Here is a 12,298-nt window from a genome sequence, read left to right on the forward strand (position 1 = left end):
GGACTTTTCCTGGACTGTGTGTTTCTGGACTTAATTTTTTTGTATTATAGAACATTTGTGGTTAATTTTTCAAGCGACGAGACAAATAAGTTTTCTCCTTTTTATAACAGCAAGGGCAAGAATAAATTTTAGTAAACAAATAAATTCTCGCAATTAAGCTGTTACATAAATAAATAAAAGGAAAACAGTTCCTTCGGGAAGAGTTATAATTTATTAAGTACATTACAAAAGCACGAAGGACTTAGTAGTACACAGTATTATAAAATAGCAAAGAGTCCCTCAACAGGAGTTACAATTATTTATTACTGTAATGATTGCTTAAGGGTTACATGCAAATAAAAGAGCATTCCTTCTAAGCCGAACTAAATCTTCTGTAAGAGCATGTAATGGATTAGCTGAATTACGAGCTACTGTATACTCAACCTCCAACTTCGTTGCAGATTCGTCTTCCACTATTATCTCTTTCACTGATATTGGAAGGGCTGTAGTATATTTTTTAAATACGTTGTCTAGATCTGATAGAAAGAATTTGTAACCTCGTGCGATCTCGTTGAGCATCATTCGGTACTCATCTTCATTGGAATTGGAAATTATCAGACAAGCTGTAGTACCATCCAGGTCTTCTTTTGCTTGTTTGTAGAGTGGATAGCTATAGTCCATGATTTTTATAAATTTATTATTAGTTAAATAACGTAGCACTTCTTTGTAAGCATTGTCAATAGCCACGCTTGGATGGAGAGCGAAATCACCAAAGAATTCACGTGTGCTTTGTTGTAGGTTGGAATGTGTTGGTAGAACCGAAACAGTAATCTTGCACACATAATCGTTAGCACGCAATTCGGTTGTTGTCATATTTTGTACTAACAATCCCAACTTTTCAGCAACTTCAGCTAAAATTGTTTTATTAGGAATGTAGACTTTAGTCGGAACCTAGAAATCATGGTGAAAATAAGTGAGTTAAAATTATATGTTGCATCAAAACTGTGGTTCCAGTGATGCAAATAAGTAACAATTAATTTGTACAAAATCTAAGTTGGTGATTTTATTTAATATATTTTGTTAAAAGTAGAGATTCTTAAATAGAGGACTAATATGTGCTAAGTGCGTACACGAAAAAAATGTAAAAGACTGATTTTATAAGAAACACGCGTAGCAACCAATATACCTGAATGTGAAAGTCCCCAGGAGATGGTGGATTTGCTACGCTGTCCATTGCTAAATGAAGAAGGGAAGATCCTTGTGCAATGTAGAGTTGGCTTGCTTGCAAGACAGAAGGGAAACTCGATATATATATATATATATATATATATATATATATATATATATATATATATATAGTGGAAGTGAATGGTAAAGTAGCTGAAAGGGACGTTCGTGGGAAGTTTCCACGACCGTGCAATGATAGCAAGTAGTCAAGTCTTCTACGTGTTGACCAAATGTCTAGAATGCTATAGAATTCTCCAGAATGCTGACTGCTGTGTAGATACACTTGCTATACCAGTTATGTGTTGGAATTTTAATTGTTCTATATTTCTAAGTTCTGCTTTTTATTTACTAATTTTAATAAACGATCTTTCAGCTGGTAAGAGAAAGTTGTTTTTTTTTCCAGTGATCTCACAGGTAATAACCTTTTGATTCCTACGAAATAAATTGGGTCGTAATCTTTTTTCCCCTCTGGAAAGAGTTGCTTGGAAAAGCCTAAGGCTATTAGCAGCAGCAGCAACAACAACAACAACATAGCCTTTTTTTCCCAAGCAAGTTGGGGTAGGCTAGAGATGAAACCCGAAAGAAAAAGTTCAAGGTTCAGGCACATTGATAGCTAGTCTCCAAGCGCTCCTATCCAAAGCTATCTCTTTAGAGATATTCCAATTCTTAAGGTCTCTCTTAACCAACTCATCCCACGTCAGTTTAGGTCTACCTCTACCTCTCTTTACATTATCGACCCGCTCAAGAACCCCATTACGCACCGGCGCCTCAGGAGGCCTTCGTTGGACATGTCCAAACCATCTCAGTTGGTGGAGCAAGGATTGACTCAACACGGGGAAACTTACCAGGTCCAGACATAGCAAGGATTGACAGACTGAGAGCTCTTTCTTGATTCTATGGGTGGTGGTGCATGGCCGTTCTTAGTTGGTGGAGCGATTTGTCTGGTTAATTCCGTTAACGAACGAGACCTCAGCCTGCTAACTAGCTATGCGGAGGCATCCCTCCGCAGCTAGCTTCTTAGAGGGACTATGGCCGTTTAGGCCACGGAAGTTTGAGGCAATAACATGTCTGTGATGCCCTTAGATGTTCTGGGCCGCACGCACGCTACACTAATGTATTGAACGAGTATATAGCCTTGGCCGACAGGCCCGGGTAATCTTGTGAAATTTCATCGTGATTGGGATAGATCATTGCAATTGTTGGTCTTCAACGAGGAATGCCTAGTAAGCGCGAGTCATCAGCTCGCGTTGACTACGTCCCTGCCCTTTGTACACACCGCCCGTCGCTCCTACCGATTGAATGGTCTGGTGAAGCGTTCGGATCGCGGCGACGGAGGTGGTTCGCCGCCCCCGACGTCGCGAGAAGTCCATTGAACCTTATCATTTAGAGGAAGGAGAAGTCGTAACAAGGTTTCCATAGGTGAACTTGCGGAAGGATCATTGTCGTGACCCTTAAACAAAACAGACCGTGAATGTGTCATCCATGTCATTGGGCCACGGTCCGGCCAAGGCTCCTCACCTTGTCTACGTTGGTGAAGGGCCGCCAAAGAACCCACGGCGCCGAAGGTGTCAAGGAACACTGATATTGCCTTGCTCGGGTCACGTTCGGCCTGCCGGTCATGCCCCGTGCAATGTTGCTATCTTAACCAACACGACTCTCGGCAGCGGATATCTCGGCTCTCGCATATATGAAGAAGTAGCAAAATGCGATACCTGGTGTGAATTGCAGAATCCCGCGAACCATCGAGTTTTTGAACGCAAGTTGCGCCCGAGGCCTTCTGGTTGAAGGTCGTCTGCCTGGGCGTCACGCCAAAAGACACTCCCAACCCATCATTGGGCATGGACGTGATGTTTGGCTCCCCATGCCTTGTGGTACGGTGGGCTGAAGTTGGGGCTGCCGGCGTATCGTGTCGAGCACCTGCATGTGGTGGGCGACATAAGTTGTTACCAGTGCAGTGTCTCGGCACGCAGCCAGCTTCTTGGCCTAGAGGACCCATTTAAGACCGTAGCGCCTCGGTGCTCGGACCGCGACCCCAGGTCAAACGAGATCACCCGCTGAGTTTAAGCATATAAATAAGTGGAGGAGAAGAAACTTACAATGATTCCCCTAGTAACAGCGAGCGAACCGGGAGCAGCCCAGCTTGAGAATCGGGTAGCTTCACTACCCAAATTGTAGTCTGGAGAGGCGTCCTCAGAGACGGACCGGGCCCAAGTTCCCTAGAAAGGGACGCCTGGGAGGGTGAGAGCCCCGTCCGGCTCGAACCCTGTCTCACCACGAGGCGCCGTCAACGAGTCGGGTTGTTTGGGAATGCAGCCCAAATCGGGCGGTAAACTCCGTCCAAGGCTAAATACAGGCGAGAGACCGATAGCGAACAAGTATCGCGAGGGAAAGATGAAAAGGACTTTGAAAAGAGAGTCAAAGAGTGCTTGAAATTGCCGGGAGGGAAGCGGATGGGGGCCGGCGATGCACCCCGGTCGTATGCGGAACGGTTTTGCTAGTCCGCCGATCGGCTCGGGGCGGGGACTGTTGTCGGCCACGCCGGCGGCCTAAGCCTAGGGGCCTTAGGTGCCTCTGGAAGCCGTCGTCAGCACGGCCTGTTCTTGTGCGCCGCAAGGCGCGTCCCTCGGGACGCTGCGCTACAACGGTTTGCGGGCTCCCCATCTGACTCGTCATGAAACACGGACCAAGGAGTCTGACATGCGTGCGAGTTGACAGGTTCTTAAACCTGGGAAGCGCAAGGATGCAGACGAGTGGGAGGCCCTCACGGGCCGCACCACTGGCCGACCCTGATCTTCTATGATGGGTTCGAGTTGGAGCACGCCTGTCGGGACCCGAAAGATGGTGAACTATGCCTGAGCGGGGCGAAGCCAGAGGAAACTCTGGTGGAGGCTCGAAGCGATACTGACATGCAAATCGTTCATCTGACTTGGGTATAGGGCCGAAAGACTAATCGAACCATCTAGTAGCTGGTTCCCTCCAAAGTTTCCCTCAGGATAGCTAGAGCCCATTATGAGTTCTATCAGGTAAAGCCAATGATTAGAGGCATCGGGGGCACAACGCCCTCGACCTATTCTCAAACTTTAAATAGGTAGGACGGCACGGCTGCTTCGGTGAGCCATGCCACGGAATCGGGAGCTCCAAGTGGGCCATTTTTGGTAAGCAGAACTGGCGATGCGGGATGAACTAGAAGCCGGGCTACGGTGCCGAACTGCGCGCTAACCTAGAACCCACAAAGGGTGTTGGTCGATTAAGACAGCAGGACGGTGGTCATGGAAGTCGAAATCCGCTAAGGAGTGTGTAACAACTCACCTGCCGAATCAACTAGCCCAGAAAATGGATGGCGCTAAAGCGCGCGACCCACACCCGGCCATCTGGGCAAGCGCCATGCCCCGATGAGTAGGAGGGCGCGGCGGCCGCTGCAAAACCCGGGGCGCGAGCCTGGGCGGAGCGGCCTAAATCATCCCGGCTCAAGTGCGCAGGCCATCACCATAAAGGCAACATTAACTCAAACGCACTTCAAACGGAAAAATTCTTGGTCTGTCGGGTAACGTCCCGATACAACCATCGGTTCTCGGATCGAACAAGCATACCCCGCACGAAGGCGAGTCCAGAGATATTACAACCACAATTTTACAACACAGGCATGGTAATGATTACAAACCAGTTAAAACCATTATTACAAAGCCAACTTAAGTAAAACAGTTGTACAAACCATAAGTGTAAGTTCAGGGTTTAAACACAGCGGAAGATAAAACACGACGACTACAACACGTCGCAAAAGTATACCAGGCTAGCCCAAGCATGGTATCACTCGTCATAGTCATTGCCGGCCGAAGACGTATCCCACTCTATGGACCTGCCAGGAGGCAACGAGCAAGGATAGGTCAAGCTAGCGATCTGATCCTCAAAACTCATACCTGAAAAAGGGTTTCAACAGCAAGGCTGAGTATTCTAATACTTAGCAAGACTTAACCGTCAACGCGTATAAGAAACCCACCTTAACTAGACTATGCAAGGTTTTGTGAGGCTCTGGTTTTTCTTTGCTGAAAAGCAATAAAGAGTAGATCCTTACTTTCAAGTTTTAGCTTTCAAGATTCTAGTTGATTAACCATTCTATGTAAGCAACTACTATCCAAACATGGTAGAAATCTAAGCAAACATCAAGATTGATCATAGTATTGTTGCTCTTCTTACTCTGTGTGGCAAAGAGATCAAGCAGTCTCATTTCATCGTGAGAGGCGGACGATTCTGAATCGAAATTCAACCTTGCAAGGATAACCTAGCACACACGTCTGGAACACCGTCGGGTCATTCCCAAACAACCGTTGACCTTTCTTTCCGGCTTGTGGATAGGGTCACTCTCCCCGACTACAGGGCTCCAAGGCCGAACCTTGTCCCTTGAAGTCGTAGTGTTGCGCAACATAAAAATAAAACCTATCCCTAAGAGAGAGTGAAAGGTATATCCACTCCCCGGTCCAATCGGCTACTAGGCTTGTCGCGTACCATATTTACGGCATGTGGCTAGTACTTTCAAAAACTTAACCAGCACTACCACACACCGCGACCTTAGCAAGTTCATCAACACAGACGGGGTCTCACATAAAGTCATGATATCGATCACAACCCCGTCCGTCGTCCTTATATTGATAACAGAAAGTAAACAAACAATTTCTATAAAGCTCGCGAGTGACAGGCAATCACTCGACTTTTACCGGTCCTATAAGCTTAGCAAGTAGTCGAACTCAAGTCTAGTATTCAGTACATGGGTTCCTAGGATCATGCATCTAGGGTTTTCAATTCAACTCCTAAGAACTGTAAATGCATAAGCAAATAACAACAGTAAATGATAATAATTTGAAATATAGGTTATGTCCGGGGCTTGCCTTCTCGGTAGTTGCTAACTATTTCAGCTCTAGGCTCTTTCGAACTTTGGTCCGGGGCTTCAGTTAGTTCAGCAGTGTTTTCTTGAGCTTTGAGATCACCTCCGTCAGATTCCGGGATCAGCTCGTACGTCCCGTCCGATAAGGCAGTCGTGTCTATATGTAATGCAAGAACAACATTATAAACATACATGGGCAATCGTTTATAGAGTAGTTAAATAACAAATTTAACTACACAAGGCATCATGATCACCAGCACAAGCAAGTTATACTAACTTCATAAAATGAGTGGTGGTTGATTCCTATAGCAATTAATTCCATGTTTGCTAATAAACAAATAACTCAAAGCACAAACAGTAATAAATTTAACAAAACTTACCCTAAACAGAACATGAACAGATTAAGCTACCCTGCAAAAATCATGCCAAGACATATAGCCATTTAATCACAACAATTCATTCATTAAGACAACACCTAGATCAAGCTTGAATTATACAGATCAAACTAGAGCAAAGTATAAGCTCAAAATTTAACAGGAGGTTGACACAGAAAATAACTAGCTACTGTAAATTTTTCATGATTTTATCTACACATAATTAATTCTGAGAAAATAAACAATACAGACATCAGTTTAGCAAGATTCAATTTTAGCTCCTGTTATAGTCATGAACTAAGGCTCAAACATCCTGGACAAGCTAAGATTCTCAAAAAGAACATGAAGAAATAAATTCATGATTTATTATGAACAGAAACTATTTATCATAAATAAAGTCTATTAAACAGAGATTAAATCAAATAAATAGCTACACCAAAGAACTGATCATGAAATTTTTATAGCAAAACTAGTGTTACATGAGTAAACTAACATAAAAGTTTCACTGCAAGACATGGCTTTATACAGTAGTTAAGAAAAAGATGAAATCAACTAATATTTATGCACTAGTAACACAAATCAAATTCTACAGCAAAAACTTGCAACTAAATCCTAACATATTATGGTTCTACTGCATAGAGCTCTTCAAGAGAATTCCAAAACATCAAGATTTGCTATTTTACGAATTTTCTACGAATTGATATTGAATTTCAAAGTTCACTGAAAATCATAGCAAAGAAGCCCCTATAGCACTATTCATCTGAGTCTAGGCCTATTCAAATAACCCCCTGGGGTTTTCTTTCTTTCAACCCGAGGTCCCTGGGCCGGGTCAGAGAGGGGAGGCGGCGGTTGACCGGCCGTTTCCCAGCGAGGGGCTCACCGGCGGCGAGGGTGGAGGGGTGTGGGAGCTTCACGGGTTCAAGGCGCACTACAGGGTGGTCTTGGGGTGCGGGGAGGGGCTCGGAGGCGGCGCCTCGACGGAGTAGGGCGGCTCGGCGGCGGAGGCAACCGACGGCGAGGGTGCTCCGGTGAGGGTTGGGCGAGGGGAAGCGGTCTGGGAGCTGCGCTAAGACGAGGCGCGGCTAATGGTGGGGGCTATTGGGGTCGAGCGGGTCTGTGGTGGCGGCTCCGCGGTGGGGTGAGCTCGCCGGCGTTCAAGCGGGGCGGCGGCGGTGTTCTGCGGTGTGAGAGCGAGGGGAAAGCAAAAGAGAGAGGAATGGATTTCTGGGGCTCTTGTAGTGCTCGGGCGCTCGCTAGAAGAGGGCGGCGGCTTCTGCAGCAGGTTCTCCACCGCGACGGCGAGGTGGCGGCGGCGCGGGTGCTTCTGGACTCGGCGGCGCGCGTGGCACGGCCGGGGGGGGCTCCAGCGCGAGGCAACAGGAGGGGGAGGAAGAGCAGCGCGACGCGTGGGCGCCAGCGCGACGGAAGAAGTGGCCGGGAAGCCTCTCCACGACGTTAGGAAGTCCGGAGACGCTGGCGGGGGCCTCGGGAAGAGTTATCTTTTTTGCTTAACGGCCTGCCAACCCTGGAAACGTTTCAGCCGGAGGTAGGGTCCCGCGGTCGGAAGAGCACTGCACGTCGCGCGGTGTCCGGTGCGCCCCCGGCGGCCCATGAAAATCCGGAGAACTGAGTACCGTCCATGCCCGGTCGTACTCATACCCGCATCAGGTCTCCAAGGTGAACAGTCTCTGGCCAATGGAACAATGTAGGCAAGGGAAGTCGGCAAAATGGATCCGTAACTTCGGGAAAAGGATTGGCTCTAAGGGTTGGGCTCGGGGGTCCCGGACCCGAACCCATCGGCTACCGGCGGACGGCTCGAGCAGCTCACGCGGCGAGAGCGGGTCGCCGCGTGCCGGCCGGGGGACGGACCTGGAATGGCCCTCTCGGGGGCCTTCCCCGAGCGTCGAACAACCAACTCAGAACTGGTACGGACAAGGGGAATCCGACTGTTTAATTAAAACAAAGCATTGCGATGGTCCCCACGGATGCTGACACAATGTGATTTCTGCCCGGTGCTCTGAATGTCAAATTGAAGAAATTCAACCAAGCGCGGGTAAACGGCAGGAGTAACTATAACTCTCTTAAGGTAGCCAAATGTCTCGTCATCTAATTAGTGACGCACATGAATAGATTAACGAGATTCCCAATGTCCCTGTCTACTATCCAGCGAAACCACACTACAAGAAATATGGTGATCTATGACGAAAATTTTATGACATTTTAATAGAGCGTCACAATTGCACACAATCTATGACGAATTTGAAGGTATGGACCCTAAGCCCAGAACTTTGTGACGTTTTATTGAATTCGTCATAATTGAGCCCACAAAATATGTCGTTTTATTGAATTCGTCATAATTGAGTCCACAAAACATGACGTTTTAACATTAATGTCAAAAAAATAGTCATAGTTAATATAAGCCCACGAATCAGCATAAGATTCCGAGTTCACGTATGCATCCAAGTTGCTACATAATGTTTTGTACAAGCCTAAATTCAATTTTCTTTAGTTTTTTAAATTTCTATAGCATGAGAAAATCGCTCATTATTTTTGTTCCGAAGAAACATTTCTGGGCTACTCAACATTTTCTTGGACTGTAGTAAAAAAAATTGGGAAAAAAACAAGGGCCGAGCTTGTTTTTGCCCTTCGGGCCTTCTTTCTCCTCCTGTTGTCTTGCGCCAAGCCCAATTGAAGCTAAGGCTGCAGCAGGAGGACCAGCGGAGTGGGATCAAAAAAGGCGCGATTAAAGGGAAGGTGGCAGGGAGGAGAATCGAACCCAGGTCTTGACAGTAGGAATCTAGCGCCCTACCACCACGGTACGCCTTCAATTGTGCTGGGGTTTGGTATTAGCCTATATATTTATTAACTTTCTCAACCTTTATTTCGAAAGCAAAACAAAGACACACAGTAGTAGTATTGGGGCTTCGAACCCAGACCTTGGCAAGGAGACTCAACCGCCTTACCACTGGGCTGCGCCTTCGTTTGTGTCGTTCTTGGGTGACAATATTCATTACATCCTTGTAACATGGTTCTACAATGCAGAACAGATTTGCAGTCCATCTTTTTCTTTTTAATCTAGAATTAAATTTTATAATTGGTATTACTCCCTCATAAGAACTTAAAATTTGATGGTTCTTTTTTCTAAATTATTCTAAAATCATGATATTTTATTTAGTAGTGTTTATTTGTATGTTAATTGCTACGTCTTGATTTTTTTTTGTATGACATGTTTTCTTCCAACTTAATAGTGAATATAAAAAATATGTTTTTGATTAATAATTGCTAATACAACTTGATATTTTTCAATGTTATGGTCAACATAAGGTGGTGTCCAAAATTGAGCTGCATACAAATTCGATCATGTTATGAGGTGTTCAAATCTCAAAGTTTGACTTCAATTACAAGAAACTATGTGAGAGATGTACCATTTTATAAACAATGTATTGTCTCACTTTATGGAAATCATTTAAGTTTTTTATGGTAAGATTATGGACCAAAACTATGTCGCCATGTCAATTTGCAGAATTTTTTGACCAAATTTATATATTATTATAATTATTATGTGGTAATTTGGAGATAGAAGTTTGAGTTGTCCCTAGATGACAATTAAATTTTCCATCCATCTTCAAGACATCGGTTAGAATGGAACATATGAGCCTAAATATAATTTTTGTGCAATTTTTCCAAATTTATTGGAGGTACACATAGTTCAACTTGGAATTGCATTTATTGGGCACGTATAAAATCATTTAAATGATAGAAAATACCAAATATGTCCAAAAATTCTTGAAACTCCTACATTACAACCTAGAAGTATTGGTGTATTTAAAAAATAATATATTGGTGCATTTAAGATAATTTCTTTTACAAGTTACATCTCAATAATATAGTTTTGTGATAATAAAAGAAATATAATATCATTGCCCATCTCGGCCCACTTGGAGAAAAGAGCCCAAATAAACTTTGAGGCCCAAACTCCTCGCTACCCGACCGATCGATCCTGGTCGTTTAATATTGATCCAATGGTTGACCTCAAGGCTGCACGAGATAAATACAGGGTACGCGAAACCCTAGCTGCAATTCGACCCCCTCCCCTTCTCCGAATCCCCTCCTGCCTCCTTCCCCAGGTGCTCCCTCAGATCCGCCGTCGTGGTCACTCGCGCCACAAGAAAGGAACGGGCACGGGCGGTGGTACGGTCACTCGCGCTCCTTCTCACAGCCATCGGGGGATCCCCGCACCTGACGGGCGTGTCGCTCACCTTGCAGTGTGATGGCCGCGGAGGAGGATAGCCTCGCGAAGCGCCGTGGAGGAGGAGAAGAAAGGCGAGGTGGAGGCCATGGGAGCTGGCTGACGCCAGATCCGGTCGCGGCGGTCCTAGGTATGGCTACCACGGACCGGATCTGGCATGTCTCAGGTGCGCGCGCTTCCCAGATCCGGTCAGCTTCGTCTCTCTCTCTCTCTCTCCCCCCATGTGCAGGAGGGAGGCGCACATGAGACATGCCAGATGATGAATCCCGTCCGGACCTGCACTTAGCTGCCAGCAGTGGCGACGACAGCGAGGCGGGGATGTCGCAGAGGTCGCGCTCGCGCTTGGCCCCGGCGCGAGGCGACTCCGCGTCCGCCGCCGCCGGCGACTCCTCGGGGACTCCGCCCGCGACGAATCCGAGCTGCAGTAGCCGTTCTCCGCCGACGACATGGGTAGATCCCTGGCTCGCTCGCTCGCTCGCCGCCGCCTCCTCGGTGCCCACGCCCGCCCGGCCGGAGCAGCGCACGGAGCCCCGCCTCGCCTCGCCTCCCCCCAACGCCCGCGGCTCCGGATGGCTCCTCGTCATGGATCCTCGTCTGATGGGCATTGAGTAGGCATCCGGGAGGGTGTTGTTCGTGGTGCTGCGAGGCCTCCCTTGGAGGCGTGCAGGCCAACCTCGTTGAGATCCCGAGTGAGGGCGACCATGACACGCGGGTCTCCCTCCTAGGCCTCCCATCGCTATCCGTCGCCAAGGTGCCGTCATTTCTGCAACATCTAAAATTTTTACATGGTTGAGCTGCTGCAATTTTGTTTTGTAGTCTGGATTACATTGTTTAGTTTGCTTTATCTTTGCATATGAACTGGGCCAGCAAACAGAGTACTGCAATGTTTCCCTAATGTCAACCTAATCATCCACTTCTTGTTCTGTAAATTGCCATCTCGCGAAACTCTGCGGGATTTGTTGTAACTACTCATCTTAACATGGTTCAGTTAATCCGAACCTCAATTGGTAGGTTGCCTCTTAGTTGTCATATCTCAGACTGAGTAACAGGACCGTGAATTCTATATAATAGACATTGACCAGTGAGATAGCAGGCACATTTAATAATTTTCTAATCTTCAGATGCATCTATGCATGAAACAATTTTTACATGGAAAGGCAGTTACCATCAGCCTTCATCATTCACTGTACTTGTATGGTTAAAACCTAAATGCTCGGCAATGTGCAGATATACTTATTGCTCACAGGCTTGATGAATCTTTCTCCTCACCTGCATGTTTTGCTTAAAAAATGCTTGCACAGAACACTTGACATTCATGAATGTTGGATCTTTAAAAGATGGCATTGTACCTTTGCAGTTGATGCAAGATGAAGGGTTGTGTGCCATAGAGGGATTTCCAGGAGTTTCAGTTTTTCAGGTTTAAATAGTTTCACCTAATTTGCAATTTATTTACATAAGAGATCACTTGTTGGTATTATTATTTCAGGGCAACTTGCTTAGGGATGCAGCTTCAGTTAGTTCAGGTATTTGCTCCTCACCATGGATGAGCCATAAAGCCCACTCCCACTGAAAGAAGAAAGTGTAGCTTTT

At 46.2% G+C, this 12,298-nt stretch overlaps 1 protein-coding gene, 1 long non-coding RNA gene and 1 other non-coding gene across 3 annotated transcripts in view; 2 read left to right on the forward strand and 1 right to left on the reverse strand.

The window, feature by feature from the left end:
- Window positions 1-244: 244 nt before the first annotated feature.
- Window positions 245-1,241, reverse strand: LOC120681714. The gene is made up of 2 exons (XM_039963336.1): window positions 1,166-1,241; window positions 245-930 (listed from the first exon to the last, which is right to left on the reverse strand). The coding sequence occupies exons 1-2, from the start codon at window positions 1,211-1,213 to the stop codon at window positions 319-321; spliced, it is 660 nt and encodes a 219-aa protein (XP_039819270.1). The 5' UTR covers window positions 1,214-1,241; the 3' UTR covers window positions 245-318.
- Window positions 1,242-2,858: 1,617 nt separating this feature from the next.
- Window positions 2,859-3,012, forward strand: LOC120684083. Its single transcript, XR_005679069.1, has one exon. It is a non-coding gene; the product is annotated as a 5.8S ribosomal RNA (ribosomal RNA).
- Window positions 3,013-10,963: 7,951 nt separating this feature from the next.
- The window catches only part of LOC120681744, a 2,076-nt gene continuing 741 nt past the window's right edge, over window positions 10,964-12,298 (forward strand). The window contains exons 1-2 of the long non-coding RNA XR_005678049.1: window positions 10,964-11,459; window positions 12,066-12,231. This is a non-coding gene — a long non-coding RNA (uncharacterized LOC120681744). The remainder of the gene's footprint in view (window positions 11,460-12,065; window positions 12,232-12,298) is intronic.

The sequence above is a fragment of the Panicum virgatum genome, chromosome 7N (assembly GCF_016808335.1).
Source record: "Panicum virgatum strain AP13 chromosome 7N, P.virgatum_v5, whole genome shotgun sequence".
NCBI classification, from domain to species: Eukaryota; Viridiplantae; Streptophyta; class Magnoliopsida; order Poales; family Poaceae; genus Panicum; species Panicum virgatum.

What these genes read in the sequence shown, in the direction of transcription:
- LOC120681714 (XM_039963336.1), bottom strand. Translation starts at nt 1,213, where the DNA reads ATGGACAGCGTAGCAAATCCACCATCTCCTGGGGACTTTCACATTCAG. An exon ending in CTGGGGACTTTCACATTCAG is followed by an intron (nt 931 to 1,165) that starts GTATATTGGTTG and finishes CATGATTTCTAG; the next exon opens with GTTCCGACTAAAGTCTACAT.